Genomic DNA, 22,232 nt, shown 5'->3' on the forward strand with positions numbered 1-22,232 from the left:
ATTATCCTCGTCGTAAACTTCATCCATTGAAAAATTTTCAAACTCTCCTTCACTCTAAAGAAAATTATTCACCTTCTTGTCATCCCAAAATACTTGCCAATATCACAAGTTGTTAGGAACAGAGGGCCAATGCTTCACATGAATCTCAAATTTCTTGTTTGAAAAAATGGGGATTTTGAAATTGCTTGCAGCTGTAGCTAATGAATCCACCATAAGATTTTGACTCCTTGGTACAACTAAAAGTGTATATTCAGGAAACATCCTAAGAATATCTAAAACTGCATTTCTATATTGTTTCATTCATGGATGATGAGCTTGATATTCTCCTTTGACTTGCTTGATCACAAGTTCTGAATCACCATACACTGAAATTTTTTGTGCACCTAACCTTTTCAAGATCTTTAAACCTGTGATCAGCGCTTCATACTCCACCTCATTGTTAGTGCAATCAAAAGCTAACTTGTATGAGCATAATCTAACATTTTGAGGGAGCTTACCTTGCTAATGATGTGGACTTCGAATCCAAATGCCAATACCTACTCCATCTTTCCCAAGAGCACCATCAAAGTCCATGGTCCAAAGGCCATGTTCCTCTTCCAAGGGTTGTACATCTTGGTTCTGTTTTGGGTCAATTTTCTGAACTTTCTCTTTAGAGTGTTCTGAATTTTCCATTACCTTCTCTGGTGGTTGTTCTAAGCCTTTCTCTACCTTGTCCAATGGTTGTTCTGATGAAATTGGCAGCTTTTATTTTTCTTGATTTGAAAATGTCTTTATACAATTGAAAATCTCTGGTACATCTTTAATTTCCACAAACTGACTATCTACATCATTTTGTGCACTATCATTATATAAAATAAATGACTCTAAATCTGTATGTACAACATTTATAGGATGATTATTGGGCTTCTCCTTGCTAGTTATCATGAATTTCATTTTGGTTTCTCGGTACAACTTCCTCAATTGCCCGAAAATTGGGATGGTGGCATAGGAGAAGTCTAACTGCAGTGTGCCTCTTAGTTTCGCTCCCCAGGACCTTGACAATAACATCCCAAACCATGGTGGTATGTCAACTACCACCACATCCATTAAAAAATTCTTTGTCGGGATTTGGTCCAGGGATACTACCAAATCCTTGATTAGACCAAGACAATGGACCTTATCAGAATCCAAAAGAGTACAAGTCATGATACTCCCGAGTTATATCTAGACCCAACCTTTCCATGATGGCCTTGGGCATTAAATTATGGGAGGCTCCGGAATCAAGCATGGAGTTATGAAGAATGAATTGATGGATTCGTAAACTCAGGTAAAATGGAAGAACATCACTATTTCCTGACTGACCATCTATGGTTGGACCAAAAATTAATTCAGGTTGGTCATCTTCAATATTAGCCATATCAGAAATAGGATCAAATTTTAGCATTTTAACTATATTAGACTTGTAATGGCTATTTTTGACAAGTTTAGTAAGAGGGATTGACACTTTCAACTTTGAATTTTCAGTTTCTAAATTGAATGAGCTCGATTTGTCTACCTCTTTTTGGATGGTGTCTCTTTTCTTGGGCAGATATCTTGGTGTCTGATCCTTCTTCTGATTGTTAGGGTCTTTGTTTGGATTGCTTGTAGATGCTTTGTTTACTTTGCTTTGTAGCTCTTTACCTTTTCTTTGATTTCCTTGAGGATTTATTTTTGGTTGAGTATCCTTCTGCTGTGATGTTCTTTTCTGAATGGGAGTGATTGGGACATCTCTATTTCTCAAGGAATATTGCTTCTGCTAAGAGCTGAGTGCATTCAAGTATCCTCTTTGATAATCATCAGATTGAGTTTCCAATGCATTTTCATTTGCCAATATATAGTCTTCATCCTTAGGATCCTCCATCTCCTTGACATACTTCTCATTTTCAATCAAGAAAATGGGATGGTAATCTTCCCTAAAGAAGTGATTTTCCTTGACAATCGGGTTTGTTTCATCATCAAATTCTCCTTGAGCATAATTCTACTGCAAGGGTGTCCAAATTGGCTGCTGAGATGTCGATGCTTCAGAAGCTTTCTGCTCTCTTTGTTTTATCCTGTACTGAGGTTGCTGCTGATTTCTGAAGTTAGGATTTTTAACTTGTGGCTCCTGAGGTCTATCTGAATTTATCATCCGATCGGCCATTCTCTCCATGGTTCTGATCAATGCATCTAGTTTGGGATTGGTGGAAGAATAAGGTTCTTCTTTGATGGTTACTCTTTTTTTCGGCTTCTCATGATTCAACTGAGACTTTTTAATCATCAAGTTCGCTTCCACACTTACTGCATTATTTTGCATTTCTTCTAGAGTTGGAGGATCTCTTTCCCTTAGTTGATAAGCCATCTCTGGATCAAAAGCATCCGGGTAATGTTGAAGTGCCAAATCAGGTGGAGGTTTCATGTTATTCAAAATGGAATTGTAGATTTGATTAAACCTTATAGTAAACTCCTGAACCGTCTCATTAGGATTCCTTTTCAATGTATTGTATTTCGCCAATATCTGCAATGGATTCTTCTTTTCTCACTACCTGGCTAAGAACAACTCATTTAACCTTTGAGGAGTATCAATAGAGTGTGCTGCCAAACCACAGAACCATTTTTTCACATCTCCAGAAAAACTTTGGGCCATTAGTCTCATTTTAGCATCATCTTCATCAACCTCCTCTAAGTCAATGAAATCAGCCATCTTATCAATATCATGTTGAGTAGTGATTCTCAGGCTGCCATCAAAAAGAGGAAGTCTCTAGCCATATGTCTGAGGTAAAGCTGCCAACCGACCAGGTAATATTAAAGGTGCAAATCTCGCCATGTCTGGTGGGGAATGGTGAATGGGAACTGCAATGAGTTGTGTTGGATGGGATGAAGACGAAGGTGGCAATATGGATGTTTTCAGAGGTGTCGTAGGGGATATGGTAGAAGATAAAATTTCAAATTGATACTGGATATAGGCCTTTTCAGCAATGATTTATAATTGATCAGCTAGGCTTTGAGGTTTCTCGAAATTAGACCAAACCTCATGTTCAAGTTTTGAAAACGACGAAGCAGCATAATGTTGGTTAAACAAAGACTTTTAGGAAGGTATGAGTCAAACTTTATGGGATCAAAAACATCTTCGGTAAGACAAGACTTAGATTTCGAACGAAATAGGGATAGCTCGAATTTAATGTAAAATGGAATATCCTCAATACTAAGTATATGATTTGGTGAGGTAGTGGTCCTTTCCAATTTTGTGGTTTCAATCTCAGGGAAAGGGACTTTAGGCTTTCTCAACAATCTTTCAGGATCATCAACTGAAGAAGGAGGATTTAGGTCAAAGTTTGACCTGGTATATCTTTTCGGAGCTAGTATCTTAACAGGGTCACAGACTATGTGAGGAAAAAGACCTAAGACTTTGAGCTGAACGAAGATCTGTTCAAAGGAAAGTTGTCAATAGAGAAATGTTAACTTGGTAATGATCGAAAGCTTACCAATGAAATGAATTTTGATTGAACTTGTGATTTGTAACTTTCTTCACTTTTTGAACAAGCTTTGTTTGTCTTCGACTGAATCAGCTAGATCAGGATGCAGAATTTTGCCTTGTTTGTCTCCTCTATGCCAACTCTACAATCTTGACACTGTAATCAAGGAATCATCCTTTATGAAGCTTAGTCCTATCATCCAGAGGACCAAACTCGAATGATAACTACGTGTACACCCGGGGAAAATGAACCTTTCATCCCTGACAACGGCGCCAATATGTTATCACTACTCCGGATCTCCAAGGCTGAGGAAGGGTCCAGCTGAGGTAACCATAGACCAATATTTTGACTTGGTATCTAGCCCTACCAAGCCAAAGAGGGATCTCTCCAAAGGATCAAAACCAGAAGGGATGGAAAGATTAGGGTTTTAGGCTAGATATAGTAGCTCAGGGTTTGTTTGATTTGATTTGGTTGGGGTAGTCACTAAATGAGTGAATTACGTTAGAGAGTGAACTAGGTCAGGGCAAAAGAGAATCAAAATTGCAGACATATGATGGGGCAAGGTAGGAAAGTTACTTTAACACTTGGTAGTACAGTGATGAGATGGTTTAGACTAGTGAGGTGCTAAAAAGAGCATGAATATCATGAATTCTTTTTAAACTGAAGAAATGAAACAATCTATGATGATTTTCACAAAACAGAGCATACAAGATGAATTCTTCTTATCACACCTTGAAAATCAAACATATTTAGAGTGAAATGAATTTTGAAGGGTACAAAACATTCATACATATGTGACTGAATAAGAAACAATGTCAAAATAAAATGCCATAGGAATCCCACCAAAATTGTTGTAACTCATCCAACATATTTCAAGCGAGAATCTAAAACACTAGTACAACATCCAATAGAGACCAACCTGTAGAATGACTAAAAAAATACTTGATATAGGCCTCAAACAAACTCCTCCCAGCCTCAAGGTTTGAATCCATTAGAGGAGTAATTCCACCAAAAACTAAACTTATAGCTAGAGTGTAGGGTGGTCAAAGTGACTCATCCCTCACTTTTTGGAAACTGATTCATTACATCACAAATTTTTTTTAACCTAATGTATTTACCCTAGGTAACAGTAATAAAATCATTATTACATTTATATCCATCAATTACATTGGTAAAAACATGATTTGTCAAGGTATAACTGTCAAAACTGAGAAAATTTACAAAACTCAAAAACTCAGACAATTTGTGTCAAAAGCACAACGCCACTGTCCTAAGCGCAGTGCCAACTTCAAATCCACTTTTGAGGGGGTTTTTGGTGTCCAAATTGCACCCATGATAGCTCATTGGCAATATTGTCCTATCTCGTTTCTAGATCTACCTATACTTTCCAAAATGGTCAAGTTTTGGCCGTCCAAAAGTTTACTCTCCCAAGACTAGTCAAAAGCACAACGCCAGCCTCCAAAAGAGGGCAGAAACACGATTTTTTTGGGTGTTTTTTGGCCTTTTGACTACCCAGTTGACCCAAAAAAGCTTAGCAAATTGGTTTTCCTGACTTTGTTTGGCCTTATGAATCCAATGGTGGTGGCCATTTTTCATATGGAGGTCCCTAGTAAAAGCGTAGCGCCTAGGGCGCTGTGCTTTTGGAAATGTGATTGGTGCACAAATTGCCAAAAATGCACAAAATTTCAAAATTTCCCAAAATCGCTCAAAATTTTACAAAATTTGGCCAAAGGAATGTTAATTATGTGTGTCAAGCCATGCGTGATGCCTCAACAAGGATGTCAAGTTTATCTTCCTCCCTTTGCTTGGTTAGGGTTTCAATTTTCTTCTTTACAACTTTGAGTTTTGCCTTGAAAATCCTTTCTCTGTAGACATAGTGTTTTTCCATCTTCTTCTAAATTTCATTATTCCTTTTGGCCTTGTCTAGGAGCTTTTCAAGATGGTTGTTAACCCTCTCGGGCCAATGCTCCCGGTTCTCATTGATTATTTTGGAAAACTATTCATTTAGGGTAAACTGATTAGCTAGTTCAGCCTCTTTCTGTTTTTCTATAGCTCCAATGCTTTTTTTAGGCCTCTAGTCCTTGGCCTTCTCCTTGGCCCCTATTGCTCTAGCTATTCACCATATTCTCCATATGATTCATCAAGTAAAGCCTTAGCCTTTTCATCCTCCCTCTTTGCCTCGATGAGTTGAATCTCCATGAGCTCTTGTTTGGTCTCATACTCCATATTTTCCTACTCATAGCATGAAATGATGTATTTTTCCCTCTACGAGATGACCTGGAGCTCCCCTATGAGTGCATCCTTTTCTTTGATGACAATTCTTGTGTTTTCACTGTCATCATGCTCACTTAGGTCAACTAAGTCAAAATCCTACTGTGTCTCATGGAGGTCCTCCTGCTACTGCTGGATCACTGCCTTTGTCATCTTCTCCTTGCCCTTTTGTACCTGCTTTGTTGTTGAAGAAGGCAAGGCCCCTCCAACAATCTGTAGGGAAAACACATGCCTGTGGCCTCTCTGATAAGTATGCGCCAATGTGCTCACATCTGTCCTCTTAGGCCTGATGACCTAACCTCTGCTAGTTGACCCTGCATGATCATGAAATGGTGGTGGTAATGAGGGTGGTTGATCAGATGGAGGAATAGAAGTAGTGGGCTAAGATGAAGGGGGTATGGATTCAGCATGATGAATAGTGGGATGAGATGAAGAAGGCATACTTTTAGCATGCAGAGCTGGTGGAGTAGTGAAAATGTCATTGGCAATGAAATTGACCCATGAAATATGTAATTGATCAAGGTGATGAAGGACAATGATCTTGATCAATGAGTGATGGAAAAGGTTGTTCATCTGTTGGTCATAATCTCTTTTTTTCACAATGGAGGCCATTTTATCTATGATTCTGAATATATAGTATGGATATTGAGGAATTTGACCGTTGTGAAATGCATAAGTAATCTGATATGGTAGGTATAGAGCCTTGAGAACCTAACTTCACAAGAGAATTACTTCATGATGATTTTCATCAAGGGTACATACCTATTAAGAAGGTTGGTGAAAGGGAACACCCTCCTCCTTTCATTCCTGTGCAGTGGTTTGATAAATGGTTCATAATATCGATCCTCCAAATCCTTTGATTTAAACCACCTCTCACCCATGTTTGGAATCCCTGTGGCAGCAACAATGATAGAAGTAGACAAAGTGAAGGTCACTCTTGCTAGGGTTACATGATTGTCTTTAAGGTGTGATGCAAAGAGTCTGGTAAAAACTGGGTGATGCTGAACTCTTTCAATCAATTTGCAAAAGTCAAGGCAACCCACATACTGAAAACATGAGGCTTTCATTGGTGAAGCCATAAGTTCATTTGTGCTAGTGGGATCCAGCCTTAGGATTATGCCTCCTTTGTGTGGCCTCCTCTATTCTTTTTCTTTTTCTTCTTCTTGTGTGTCCTCTTCTTCCATATAATCTTTGTCTTCCTCCATAATGTTTGTTCAAGAGACCCAAGTGATAAGGTAGATGAGAATGGAAAGTGGGAATAGGTCTAGGGAATGGGGATAGGACTACAAAAATTTGGGGAGATGAGGTGGTGGGTTATGGAACTGTGGGAGGTGATGGGAGGTGAAAATGTGAAGGGAGTTGGAAAGGAAAATTAATTTACAGGTTTGTGGTAGAGGTTGCCTATGGATTTTTAGTAACCTAGGTCTTAGGGTTTTGTAGGAAAAGTGTTTAGGGACTAAGTAAAGATAGTATAAGGGTAGGGATGGTTTCAACAGTGATGTAGGAAGGTGTTGTAAGGTCTGTGGGCAGCAATTTTTAAGATAAGAATGAATTTAGGGTTTTTCTCCTTTCTTAGGGACCGATTTTGCTTAGGAATCAAACACTAAGAAGAAGTGTTGTTTGGAAGTGCAAATGAGTGGAAGACAAGGTTACTTACTTGGTAGAGGAGGAAAATCCAGTCTTGTGGAGCTTTGAGAGGAGTGGGAGGTGATTTTTGCACTTTGGAGGTTTACTGGGAAAAAGCACAGTGCACAGGGCAAAAGCACAACGCCTAACCCAGAAGTGCAATACTAGTGTTGTAAAACGCAACGCCCAAACCTCTAAGTGCAGCGACTGGCTTCTAAGCACAATGCCTTCTTGCTAATCGCAACGCCAAGAAATATTTCTCTTATGAACTTGCAAAACCACATTTTTGAGCCAAGGGAGTGTGAGCTCGACCTTTGAGAGTGCAAATGGATTTGATTTTGATGTCTTCATGGCTTTTATAGTTCATGAAATTGATGTTTTGGGCCTTGGGACCCACTTTCTTCCTTTTGTCATTCAATTTACTCTTGGAAATCATATCTTTACATTCTAACCTTTTCTTGTACAAATTGATCACTTGATCTACATTGGCATAGTTTGACCTTTGACTTTTGGTCCTTTGGCATTTTGGAACTGATTTGTCAGCTTGAGAAAAGTCACTTATTACATATAATGACATGAAATTACAGAAATATATAAAAATAGGAATACATCTCTGTTTTTGGAATAAAATTACAAACTGGAATGAAATTCTTACTTAAAATCAAAATTAGAACTTTAGCAACCATGGTTACATGCTTGTACATCCTTATTTAACTGAAAAAGGGATATTATTTTGTTCATCTCATACTTTCCTGGCCTTATGTAGTGAAATGGTGTTTTATTTGGCCTTGGAAAATGAAACCTAGTGACCTAATGGGACCTTGAATGACCGGACTCCAGGTGGACTTGACTGACACAAAACATGATGAAATGAGCCATTATAGTCAATGTATTCTTAGCAGGACACATGAAGGTGGGCCAACAAATATTAATTTTTGAGAGGGAATTGGGTTTTAACTTGGGCTACCATCAGTGAGTAAATTTTTGCATGACCTAGGTGGAATGATAAAAATCTCAACATGGGACACTAATATTAATTAAAAGAGGAGATTTCATCACTGATGGCAGTATGCAAATACTGACTCTAACATCATCCTTATTTGGGGATGGCACCTCCTTGGAGGTGTCAAGAACACCTTAGACCAAGTGCCTAACCATATGGGTCAATACGGTAAAGAACTCAAACTAGAATGCATGAGGAAATGCTGACAACTCAAATAAATCAAACTCACTCAAATTTGACTTACATGACTAAGGACTGAATACTAAAAATGGCAGAGTGAAGTGCCATGGCCTTCACTTCGGGCTCCAAATTCAAGTGATCCTCTACTTCACACTTGCAGAAAAATAAAATGTATGTACAATGAAACCAGGACAATTCAGAAAAGATAATTCTTCAGGACCCTACCATTGGTTGGTCCTCCTAAACATGGTTCTTCATTCATCTCACCCAACAAGAAAGCATTTTGTCCTCAGAAAGCTGAAATATGATAAGTGCCTTTCCATAGCTTTTCAAATTTACCGTGCTTACCCTTGTCTCCATTTTTGGAATCCCAATGAAGCACCACATCTCCAATTTTGAAGTCATCTTCCTTTGTTTTCTAGTCATAGATTCTCTTTATCCTCTCATGAAGCTTAGAGGTGTTCTGAAATACCTCTCATGTCTTCTCTAAGTGAATCATTTGATTGATCCGGCATTGAATATCATTCTCTTCACTTCCTGCTTCTTGTAACAATTTCATGACCGGTACTACTAATGATGAAGGAAAAACAACATCTACTCCATACACAATTTGAAAAGGATAAATCACAAGAGATTTTTTACTACTCACCGATCTGCCCACAATGCATTGATTAGACTTTTGTGCCAATTCTTTTTGTTGGCATCCAACAGTTTCTTGATGATGTTGATTAAGGATTTATTGGAGGACTCCGCCAGACCATTTCCTTGTGGATAGTATGTTGTAGAATGTCCAAAATGAATGTTGTATTTGTCACAAAACTTAGTCATCTTTTTGGACTTAAATGTTGTCACGTTGTCTGTGATAATCTTATTAGGTCAACCAAAACAGGACAAAATATCATAAAAACTGAATGATAACTGAATCTCTTGCTTGTCTGGTTGGGATCGCTTCCATCCACTTAGTAAAGTAGTCTGTAGTTGTCAATATCCACTTGTGTTGTGCGGGGGATGATGGATTATTCTCACCTATGAAATCTAGGCCCCACTGCTGAAAAGGTGCATTAACTGATATAGGTTGTAGAGGCAAAGGAAGACGCTTTCTTTTACATTGGAAAACTTGACACTCGTGAAAGCTCATCATTGCCTTATAGATATCTGCAAAAAGTCTAGGCCAATAGTAACCTGCTCTCAGTACTTTTTTGGCCGTGGTCTTCCAATACAAGTGGCCCCCACAATCTCCTTTGTGGAAGTCATTTATTACCTCTTTAGACTCATCTTCAATCAAACAATTCAACAGCACACCTCCAGGATCTTTCCAATAAAGTGTATTGTCCATGATACGATATTTGGAAGCCTTCAACTTCAATGACCTTCTCTTAGCCTTAGACATGCTTGGAGGGGGATTTATATGTTGAAGCACATAAATAATATCTAAATATCACGGAGATAATATAAATATTTCAGATACCTGAATGAGATCCACTTCTTCTTGGTTGTCAGACAATGCTGCTGCAAGGTTGGTGTCTAGAGCATGAAGGTTTGACTCAGCCATGAGTTTGGCTAAGCCTTGACCCTTGATCAGCTTGGTAGGCTTGATCTCAAGATCGTATTCTAATAATGTTGCTATACATCTACCTCTTCTACCTTCAGGGCCATTTTGCACAAGAACTTCTTTTACTGCTGCATTAGGAACATAAGCTAGAGTATGTGAATGTAAAATGTAAACTCTGAAATATTTGATCGCCTTTACCAATGCCAAGTCATGTTTCTCAATGATGTTGTACTTGAGGGCTGCATCCCTAATATTGTGACTGAAAAATGCTATTGGCAGCTCGATTTTATCCCTTTTTTTCACTAGTAATGCTGCCATGGTATGCTCAGAAGCAAATGAAAATATAATAAAATCATCGGTGTAATTAGGACTAATTAAAACAGGGGCAGTGGTTAAGGCAAGATTTACTGCATGAAATGAATTTCGAGCTTCTTCGGACCACTTCACCTCATTATGCTTTTTCAACATATTGGTCATTTCTCTAAGATGTTCAGCCAAATTAGGAATAAATCTGCATAAGAAATTCATATTACAATTAAATGCTTGGATTTCTTTCTTGCTGCGAGGGAAGTCAATTTGTTGAATGCTTCTAGTCATGAAGGGTCAATATGGATGTCGTCCTTTGAAATGATGTGGCCGAGAAGTTTTCCTTCCTCCATAGCAAACAAGTGCTTCTTTGGATTTAGAGATATCCCAAACTTTCTACACTTTTGAAAAATGACTCTTAAATGATGCACACGTTCATCATTTGAATGCGAAAATACAGTTACATCATCTAAGTATACAACTAAGAAAACATCTTTTTTCATCTAAAAAGGCTATGCCCATGGCACACTGAAAAGTTTCCCCTACATTATTGAGTCCAAATATCATTTTTGCATATTTGAATGTACCCCAAGGTGTGGTGAATGTTGTCTTGTCCTGCTCATCTTCATGCACTAAAACTTGATTGTAACCGGAGTAGCCATCCAAAAGTGACAGTCGGGAAACACCCACAACTCTCTGAAGGATATGGTCCAATTTGGGAAGTGGATAATTATCTTTCAAATATACTTTGTTCAAGTTTCTGAAGTCTGCACAGAGCCTAATCTCTCTGAGCTTCTTTCTCGTCGGGACTAGATTTGATATCCAATCAGAAAATCTAATAGGAACAATGATGCCCACCTTATAAAGTCTGTTAACTTCTTTCTCTATGGATGGCAGCAACCTTGGGTTAATCCTTCTTAGCTTTTGTGTGAAGGGATTTTGATTGGGCTTAATTGGGATGGTATGCTGAATTATTTTCTTGTCATACTCATTTAAATCTGCATAATCCCAAGCGAGAACATCATAAAATTAAGACAATAGATGAATGTATTTCTCTTTTACCTAGGGAGACAATGTTTTGGACAGCTTAATCATTTTAGGTTTGTTTCCTGTTCCAATGTTCACGTCTTCAACACCTTTCTCAGTAGGTACTAATGTAGGCTTCCTCGCTACATCATCCTGATCAAACAAGTCTTCCAAAGGTACAAGACCTTTTAGAATATTGTTGTCCTTCAGTTGTAATATATCAACTTGGGTTGCCTCAATGACTTGATCATCCTCGTCGTAAAATTCATCCATGGAACAATTTTCAAACTCTCCTTCACTCTGAAGAAAGTTATTCACCTGCTTTTCATCCCAGAATACTTGCCAATATCGCAAGTTCTTAGGAACAGAGGGCCAATGCTTCACATGTATCTCAAATTTCTTGTTTGAAAAAACAGGGATTTAGAAATTGCTTGCAGTTGTAGCTAATGAATCCGTCATAAGATTCTGACTCTTTGGTACAACTGAAAATGTATATTTAGGAAACATCCTTAGAATATCTAAAACTTCATTTCTATATTGTTTCATTCGTCGATGATGAGCTTGATATTCTCCTTTGACTTGCTTCATCACAAGTTCTGAATCACCATACATTGAAATTTTTTGTGTACCTAACCTTTTCAAGATCATTAAACCTGTGATCAACGCTGCATACTCCACCTCATTTTTAGTGCAATCAAAAGCTAACTTGTATGAGCATAATCTAACATTCTGAGGGAGCTTACCTTTATGATGGTGTGGAATTCGAATCCAAATGCCAATACCTGCTCCAACTTTCCCAAGAGCACCATCAAAGTCCGTGGTCCAAAGGACATGTTCCTCTTCCAAGGGTTGTACATCTTGGTTTTGTTTTGGGTCAATTTTCTGAAGTTTCTCTTCAGAGTGTTCTGAATTTTCCATTACCTTCTCTGGTGGTTGTTCTAATCCTTTCTCTACCTTGTCCAATGGTTGTTCTGATGAACTTCGTAGCTTTTCTTCTTCCTAATCTGAAAATGTCTTTATAAAATTGAAAATCTCTGGTACATATTTAATTTCCACAAGCTAACTATCTACATCATTCTGTCCACTATAATTATATAAAATAAATGACTCTAAATCCGTATGTACAGTATTTATAGGAACACTATTGGGCTTCTCCTTTCTAGTTATCATGAATTTCATTTTGGTTTCTCAGTACAACTTTCTCAATTGCCCGAAAACTGGGATGGTGGCATAGGAGAACTGTAACTTTAGTGTGCCTCTTTGTTTCACTCCCAAGGACCTTGACAATAACATCCAAACTGTGGTTGTATGTCAGCTACCACCACATCCATCAAAACATTCTTCGCCAGGATTTGGTCTAGGGATACTACCTAATCCTTGATTAGACCAAGAAAACGGACCTTACTGGAATCAGAAGAGTACAAGTCATGATACTCCCGAGTTATATCTAGACCCAAACTTTCCATGATGGCCTTGGGCATTAGATTGTGGGAGGCTCTGGAGTCAAGCATGGAGTTATTAAGAATGAACTGATGGATTATTAAACTCAGGTAAAATGGAGGAACATCACTATCTCTTGATTGACCATCTATGGCTGGGCCAAAAATTAATTCAGGTTGGTCATCTTCAATATTAACCATATGAGACATAGGATCAACTTTTAGCATTTTAACTATATCAGACTTGTAATGGCTATTTTTGACAAGTTCAAAGAGGGGTTAACACTTTCAACTTTGAAATTTCAGTTTCTAAATTGAATGAGCTAGATTTTTCTACATCTTTTTGGATGGTGTCTCTTTTCTCGGGCAGATATCTTGGTGTCCGATCCTTCTTCTAACTATTAGGGTCTTTGTTTGGATTACTTGTAGATGCTTTATTTACTATGATTTGGTTAGTTGCTGCTAGCTCTTTACCTTTGCTTTGATTTCCTTGAGGATTTATTTTTGGTTGAGTATCCTTCTGCTGTGGTATTCTTTTTGGAATGGGAGGGATTGGGACATCTCTATTTCTCAAGGAATATTGAATATTGCTTCTACTGAGAGATGAGTGCATTAACGTATCCTCTTTGATAATCATCAGATTGAGTTTCCAATGAATTTTCATTTTCCAGTATGTAGTATTCATCCTTAGGGTCCTCCATTCCCTCGACATACTTCTCATTTTCAGCTGAGAAAATGGGATGGTAATCTTCCCTAAAGAGGTGATCTTGCACAACAATCGGGTCTGTTTCATCATAAAATTCTCATTGAGAATAATTCTGCTGCAAGGGTGTCTGAATTGGCTGCTGAGATGTCAATGCCTCAGAAGCGTTTTGCTCTCTTTGTTTTATCCTATACTGAGGTTGTTGCAGATTTCTGAAGTTAGGATTTCTAACTTGTGTCTCCTGAGGTCTATCTGAATTTATAATCTGGTTGGCCATTCTCTCCATGGTTCTGATCAATGCATATAGTTTGAGATTGGTGGAAGAATAAGGTTCTTCTTTTATGGTTACTCTTTTTTCCAGATTCTCATGTTTCAACTGAGACTTTTTAATCATGAAGTTCGCTTCCACACTTACTGCATTATTCTGCATTTCTTCCAGAGTTGGAGGATCTATTTCCCTTAGCTGATAAGCCATCTCCGAATCAAAAGCATCCAGGTAATGTTGAAGTGCCAAATCAGGAGGAGGTTTCATATTATCCGAAATGGAATTGTAGATCTGATTAAACCTTATAGTGAACTCCTGAACTATCTCATTAGGATTCCTTTTCAATGTATTGTATTCCGCCAAGATCTGCAATGGATTCTTCTTTTCTCACCACCTGGATAAGAACAACTCATTTAACCTTTGAGGAGTATCAATCGAGTGTGCTTCCAAACCACATTACCATTTTTTAACATCTCCAGAAAAACTTTGGGCCATTAGTCTCATTTTAGCATCATCTTCATCAACCTCCTTTAAGTCAATAAAATCAACCATCTTCTCAATATGCTCTTGTGCAGTGATTCCCAGGCTACCATCAAAAAGAGGAAGTCTCTGGCCATAGGTCTAAGGTAAAGCTGCCAACTGACCAGATAATACTAAAGGTGCAAATCTCGCCATGACTGTTGGGGAATGGTGAATGGGAACTACAATGGGTTGTGTTGGTTTGGATGAAGATGAAGGTGGAAATATGGATTTTTTTGGAGGTGTCATAGGGGATATGGTGGAAGATAAACTTTCAAGTTGATATTGGATATAGACCTTTTCAACAGTGATTTGTAATTGATTAGCTAGGCTTTGAATTTTATCAAAATTATACCAAACCTCGTGTTCAATTTTTGAAGACCGAGAAGCAGCGGAAGGTTGATTAAACAAAGACTCAAATTTCGAACAGAATAGGGATAGCTTGAATTTAATGTCAAACGGAATATCGTCAATACTAAGTATATGATTTGGCAAGGAAGTGGTCCTTTCCAATTTTGTGGTTTCAGTCTTCGGGAAACAGACTTTAGGCTTTCTCAACAGTCTTTTAGGGTCATCAACCAAAGAAGGAGGATTTGGGTCAGGGTTTGACCTGGTATATCTTTTCGGAACCAGTATCTTAACAGGGTCAAACACTATATGAGGAAAAAGACCTAAGACTTTGAGATGAAAAATGATCTGTTCAAAGGAAAGTTGTCAATAGAGAAATGTTAACTTGGCAATGATTGAAAGCTTACCAAAGAAATGAATTCTGATCAAACTTGTGATTTGTAACCTTCTTGACTTTTTAAACAAGCTCTGTTTGTCTTCGACTGAATCAAATGGATCAGGATGCGTAATTTTTCCTTGTTTATCTCCTCGAGGCCAGCTCTACAATCTCAACACTACAATCATGGAATCAACCTTTAAGAAGCTTAGTCCCATCATCTAGAGGACCAAACTCGAATGGGAACTAGTCGTAGACCCAGGGAAAATGAACCTTTCGTCCATGGAAATGGTGCCAATATGTTATCACTCCTCCAAATCTCCAAGGTTGAGGAAGAGTCCAGTTGAGGTAACCACAGACCAATATTTTGACTTGGTAGATAGCCCTACCAAGCCGGAGAGGGATCTCTCCAAAGGATCACATCCAAAATGGTTGGATAAAATAGGGTTTTAGGCTAGATATAGTAGCTCAGGGTTTGTTTGATTTGATTTGGTTGGGTAGTCACTGGATGAGTGAATTAGGTCAGAGAGTGAACTAGGTCAGGGAAAAAGAGAATCAGAATTACAGACATATGATGGGGCAAGGTAGGCAATTAATTTAACACTTGGTAGTATAGTGATGAGATGGTTTAGACTAGTGAGGTTCTAAAACGATCATGAAGATCATGAATTCTTTTTAAACTGAAGAAATGAAACAATCTATGATGATTTTCCCAAAACAGAGCATACAAGCTGAATTCTTCTTATCACACCTTGAAAATCAAACATATTTAGAGTGAAATGAATCATGAAGGGTACAAAACATTCATACATATGTAACTGAAGAAGAAACAATGTCAAAATACCATGCCACAAGAATCCCACCAAAATAGCTGCAACTCATCCAATATATTTCATGCCAAAGTCTGGAACACTAGTACAACATCCAATAGATTCCAACATGTAGAATGAATGAAAAAATACACGATATAGGTCTCAAAAAAATTCCTCGCATCCTCAAGGGTCAAATCCATGATAGGAGCAGTTCCACCAAAAACTAAACTGATAGCTAGAGTGTAGGGTGGTCAAAGTGACTCATCCCTCACTTTTTGGAAACTGATTCATTACATCACAAAAAAGATTTCACCTAAAGTATTTACCCTAGGTAATAGCAAAAACATCATTATTACATTTACATCCATTAATTACAGTGGTAAAAACATGATTTTTCAAGGTGAAACTTTCAAAACTGAGAAAATTTACAAAACTGAGAAACTCAGAAAATTTGTGTCAAAAGCGCAACACTACTATCCTAAGCGTAGCGCAAACTTCAGATCCACTTTTGAGGGGGTTCCCAGTGTCCAAATTGAGCCCAGGATAGCTCATTGGAAAACCTGTCTTGTTTTGTTTCCAGATCTAGCTTTATTTTCCAAAATGGTCAAGTTTCGTTTCTCCAAAAGTTGATTCTACCAATACTTGTCAAAAGCACAACGCCGACCTCCAAAACAAGGTAGAAACATGATTTTTGGGGTGTTTTTTGCCTTTTGACTCCCCAGTTTACCCAAAAAATCTTAGCAAAGTGGTTTTCCTGATTGTATTTGGCCTTCTAATTCCAATGGTGGTGTCCATTTTGCATTTGGAGGTCCCTATTGGCACTGCGAGTGGTGCACAAATTGCCAAAAATGCACAAAACTTCAAAATTTCCCAAAATTGCTCAAAATTTTCCAAAATTTGGCTTGAGGAATGTTGATGATGTTTGTCAAGCGATGAGTGATTCCTGAGCAAGGATGTCAAGTTTATCTTCCTCCCTTTTCTTGGTTAGGGTTTCAATTTTCTTTGTTGCATCTTTGAGTTTTGCCTTGAAAATACTTTCTCTATAGGCATAGTGTTTTTCCATCTTCTTCTAAATTTCATTATCCCTTTTGGCCTTGTCTAGGAGCTTTTCAATATGGCTATTTACCCTCTCGAACCAATTTTCCCGATTCTCATTGGTCATTTTGGAAAACTGTTCATTTAGGGTAAGTTGATTAGCTAGTTCAACCTCTTTCTATTTTTCTAGCTCCGATGCTCTTTTTAGGCCTCTAGTCCTTGGCCTTCTCCTTGGCAATTGTTCCTCCAGCTGTTCACTATATTCTCCATATGCTTCATCAAGTAAAGCCTTAGCCTTTTCAGCCTCCCTCTTTGCCTTGATGAGATGAATCTCCATGAGCTCTTGTTCAGCCTCATACTACTTGTTTTCCTCCTCATAGTATGAAATGATTTATTTTGCCCTCTACAAGTTGACCTGGAGCTCCCCTATGAGTGCATCCTTTTCTTTGATGATAGTGCTTGTGTTTTCATAGTCATCATGCTCACTTAGGTCAACTAAGTGAAAATCCTGCTCTGTCTCATGGAGGTCCTCCTCCTCCTACTAGATATTTGCCTTTGTCATCTTCTCCTTGCCCTTCTGTACCTGCTTTGTTGATGAACAAGGCAAGGCCTCTCCCACAATTTGTGGGGAAAACACCTGCGTATGGCCTATATGATAAGTATGTGCCAATGTGCTCACATTTGTCCTCTTAGGCCTAATGACTTCAAATCTGCTAGGTGACCCTACATGATCATGAAATGGTGATGATGGTGGTGATAATGAGGGTGGCTGATCAGATGGAGGAATAGAAGTAGTGGGCTGAGATGAAGGGGGTATGGCTTCAGCATGATGATCAGTGGGATGAGATGAAGAAGGCATAATTTCAACATGTGGAGCAGTGAAAATGTCATTGGCAATGAAATTGTCCCATGAAATATGCAACTGATCAAGGTGATGAAGGACAATGATCTTGATCAATGAGTGATGGAAAAGGTTGTTCATCTGTTGGTCATAATCTCTTTTTTGCACAATGGAGGCCATTTTATCTATGCTTCTGAACAAATAGTATGGGATATTGAGGAATTTGACCCTTGTGAAGTGCATAAGCAGTCTGATATGGTAGGTATAGAGCCTTGAGAACCTACCTTCACAAGAGAAGTACTTCATGATGATTTTCATCAATGGTGCATAACTATTAAGAAGGTGGGTGAAAGGGAACACCCTCCTCCTTTCATTCCTGTACAATGGTTTGATAAATGGTTCATAATATCTATCCTCCAAATCCTTTGATTTAAACCACATCTCACCCATGTTTGGAATCCCTGTGGCAGCAACAATGATAGAAGTAGAAAAAGTGAAGGTCACTCCTGCTAGGGTTACTTGTTTGTCTTTAAGGTCTGATGCAAAGAGTTTGGTCAAGACTGGGTGATGTTGAACTCTTTCAATAAATTTTCAAAAGTCAAGGCAACCCACATACTGAAAACATGAGGCTGCCATTGGTGTAGCCATAAGTTCATTTATGCTAGTGGGCTCCAACCTTAGGATTATGCCTCCTTTGTTGTTTGTCTTCTTCTTCTTGTGTTTCCTCTTCTTCCATATAATGTCTGTCTTCCTCCATAATGTTTGTTCAAGAGACCCTAGTGATAAGGTAGGTGAGAATGGGTAGTGGGAATATGTCTAGGGAATGGGGATAGGACTACAAAAGTTTGGGGAGATGAGGTGGTGGGTTATGGAACTGTTGGAGGTGATGGGGGGTGAAAATGTGAAGGGAGTTGGAAATGAAAATTGATTTACAGGTTTGTGGTAGAGGTTTCCTACGGATCTCTAGTAACCTAGGTCTTAGGGTTTTGTAGGAAAAATGTTTAGGGACTAAGGAAAGATAGTGTAAGGGTAGGGATGGTTTCAACAGTGATGTAGGAAGGTGTTGTAGGATCTGTGGGAAACAATTTTTAAGATAAGAATGAATTTGGGGTTTTGGTCCTTCCCTAGGGACCAATTTTTCTTAGGAATCAAACACTAAGAAGAAGTGTTGTTTGGAAGAGAAAACGAGTGGAAGATAGGGTTAGTTACTTGGTAGAGGAAGAAAACCCAATCTTGTGGAGCATTGAGAGGAGTGGGAGGTGTTTTTGGCGCTTTGGAGGCTTACTGGGAAAAAGCGTAGCGCACAGGTCAAAAGCGCAGTGCCTAACCTAGAAGTGCAACCCCAGTGTTGAAAAACTTAGTGCCCAAACCTCTAAGTGCAACATCTAGCTTCTAAGCGCAATGCCTTCTTCCTAAGCGCAGCGCCAAGAAATTTTTCTCCTCTGAACCTGCAAAACCGAATTTTTGATCCAAGGGAGTGTGAGCTCGACCTTTGAGAGTGTAAATGAATTTTCTTTTGATATCTTCGTGGCTTTTATATTTCATGAAATTGATGTTTTGGGCCTTGGGACCCACTTTCTTCCTTTTTTCATTCAATTTACTCTTGGAAATTATATCTTTACATTTTGAACTTTTCTTGTACAAATTGATCACTTGATCTACATTGGCACAGTTTGACCTTTGACTTTTGGTCCTTTGGCATTTTGGAATTGAGTTGACAGCTTGAGAAAAGTCACTTATTACATATAATGACATGAAATTACATAAATATATAAAAAATAGGATCACATCTCTATTTTTTGGAATAAAAATACAAACTATAATGAAATTCTTACTTAAAATCAAAATTAGAACTTTAGCAACCATGGTTACATTCTTGTAAATCCTTATTTAACTGAAAAAGGGATATTATTTTGTTCACTATCATACTTTGTTGGCCTTATGTAGTGAAATGGTGTTTTATTGTACCTTGGAAAATGAAACCTAGTGACCTAATGGGACCTTGAATGACCAGACTCCAAGTGGACTTGACTAACAAAACACATGATGAAATGAGCCTTTATAGTCAATGTATTCTCAATAAGACAGATGAAGGTGGGCTAGAAAATATCATTTTTTGGCAGCAAATGGGGTTTTAACTTTGCTACCATCAATGAGTAAATTTTTGCATGAGGACCTAGGTGGAATGATAAAAATTTCAACATGGGACACTAATATGATATAAAAGAGGAGTTTTGATCACTGATGGCATTATGCAAATACTGACTCTAACAGGGAACTTGACAGACTCTATGAGAATCGCTTGAGCCCTAACTTCTTGTTGGTGGCTAGATTTTCATACTTTTACTCACCCTTTTACCCTGTTCTTTTTATCCATTTCACGCCAATATTGGTTAATCGATATCTTAAAATACACAGGTATACCACTTATCATGTCTATATGGATTATTGATCAATGAAGAATAGTCATAGGGAATTATTACCTAAGAGGCTTGCTAATTCAGTTATTTCTGAATATTTGAAGAGAGAATGACTAGGATCGTGATTCGTTGGATGATACCATCAAAGCTGGTAGTTCTATCCTTATATACTGGCTACAAGGGTGAATCAATATTTTGATTGACACACTGCTATATTTTACATTTTGTTTCGTTTTGAAAACCACCATGTAATTAAAGGCACATAGTGTCGTAATTCTAGGAGTTGTATTATTGACAATTTGTATAAAGTAGAGTTGCAGCCTGTGAAATCTATCGTTGTTAAGAGTCGTTAAGGTTACATGAGAAATGTTCTAACTTTGATTCTGTAACAACATACTTTCCTTAATTAATGACAGTTTAATATTCTGAGCATATTGTGATTCATTGATCTTGCCACGGCCCTGATCAGGGAGTTGGGCCACTCTCCTGACCATGTGCTGCTGGATTAGATGTGTGTTAGGTTTATTTCCATGAGTTTATTATTGTTGTGAATGTTTATCAGTGTGTTGTTGTGAGTCCTAACTGTTGTTACTCTTATTGTTGTTACAGTTATTGCTTGTTGTCACTCTTATTTTTTGTTATAGTAGTGCTTGTTGTTACACATTGATGAATTTTTAATTAATGATCAATTTTGGGTAGGGAAATTATGGCCTACACATACAGTGCATGATAGCCTTGAAATAACTTGTAGAACCTCAAGTTGACAATTGAATGTGGATTGGGTGAATTGCATGATTCATACTTGGACACCAACATTTTAGCATCGTTGTTGGGGAGGCTATCAGAGGAACAAAAGTACAACTAGTATTGACCATAGGACTAATCTCTCATCCTGGGAAAGGAAGCTTACACCTTACACCAGGTCTTGAGTATTAGATCGTTTGGTTGTTTGGTTTCTTTCTTTTCTTGTTTTTATGTAGGATTATTCTCTCGTCCTAGGGAGTAAATCTTTTATCACCTTGCTCCAACTCTGGAGCCTTAGATTGCTTTGTTCTGCTTTCATATGTATTGCTCTATCATCCTGGGAAGGAAATTTTTATTTTTCGCCCTGTTTTAGGTCCTGAGCTTGATTTATGTGATTTGATTATTTTCTTTCTCTTGTTTTCTTTAGGGGCCACTCTCTCGTCCTGGGGAGGGAAGTTCTTATCCTACTCCAAGTCTTGAGCTTTTAATTTGTTTGAATGTTTCCCTTTTATTTCCTAATTGTATGAACATAGACACCAATAAAAGGGGCAGAGGGAGACCCCTGAAAAGAAAAGGGGTTGATTTAGGCAGAAAAACTTACATCCAAGAGATCATCTCAAGGGTTGAGTCTGGAGCATCGTCACAAGCTGCTACTAGGGTAAGATCTCATACGAGATCTGGAGGACAATCAGTTTAACAACCAAAACTGCCTCCAATAGTAGAAGCACAATTTAGGGAAGAAGAAGTAGCAAGAAAAGGATCCGAGGAACTGTATATTGCAAGTTCAGAGGAAGAATATTAGAGGGAATTATTGGTACCATTTGATCAAGATATTATTGTTAAACAACTTCCATCACTTGTTATAGAATAGCCAGAGCCAGAACCTGTTGAAATTCCAAGTGAGTATTGGTAGATATTCATGGCTCCTGCAACTTCTTCAATTGAATTTCCAATTGGAGATATCAGAGGTGATGCACCTATGAAGCCTATTCCTTTGACAACACTACCTAATTTCCATGGTCTTACTTCCAAGGATCCAGACACATTCCTTTTTGAATTTGATGTTGTTTGTCGGGGGTATGATTATATTTTTGATGCTCATAAATTGAAGATATTCCCTGCTACTTTGAAGGGCACAACTTTGAGATGGTTTATGGGTTTAGGAGGAAAATCTATTACTACATGGGATGATATGAAGACAATTTTCCTCGAGAAATATTAGGACTACTGCAAATCCCGGGATGTAAATGAAGAAATTTTTAAGATTATACAAAAAGAGGATGAGAATATGGAAGA

General features: G+C 38.1%; 1 protein-coding gene across 1 annotated transcript; it reads right to left on the reverse strand.

The window, feature by feature from the left end:
- Positions 1 to 11,854: 11,854 nt before the first annotated feature.
- LOC149260613 (uncharacterized) lies at positions 11,855 to 12,352 on the reverse strand. Its single transcript, XM_089460390.1, has one exon. It carries the CDS (start codon positions 12,350 to 12,352, stop codon positions 11,855 to 11,857), a length of 498 nt encoding a protein of 165 aa, XP_089316516.1.
- Positions 12,353 to 22,232: the final 9,880 nt, after the last annotated feature.

Source organism: Pinus tabuliformis, chromosome 6, assembly GCF_031772625.1.
Source record: "Pinus tabuliformis cultivar Carrire ecotype Pingquan chromosome 6, CPIR1, whole genome shotgun sequence".
In the NCBI taxonomy this organism is placed as follows: Eukaryota; Viridiplantae; Streptophyta; class Pinopsida; order Pinales; family Pinaceae; genus Pinus; species Pinus tabuliformis.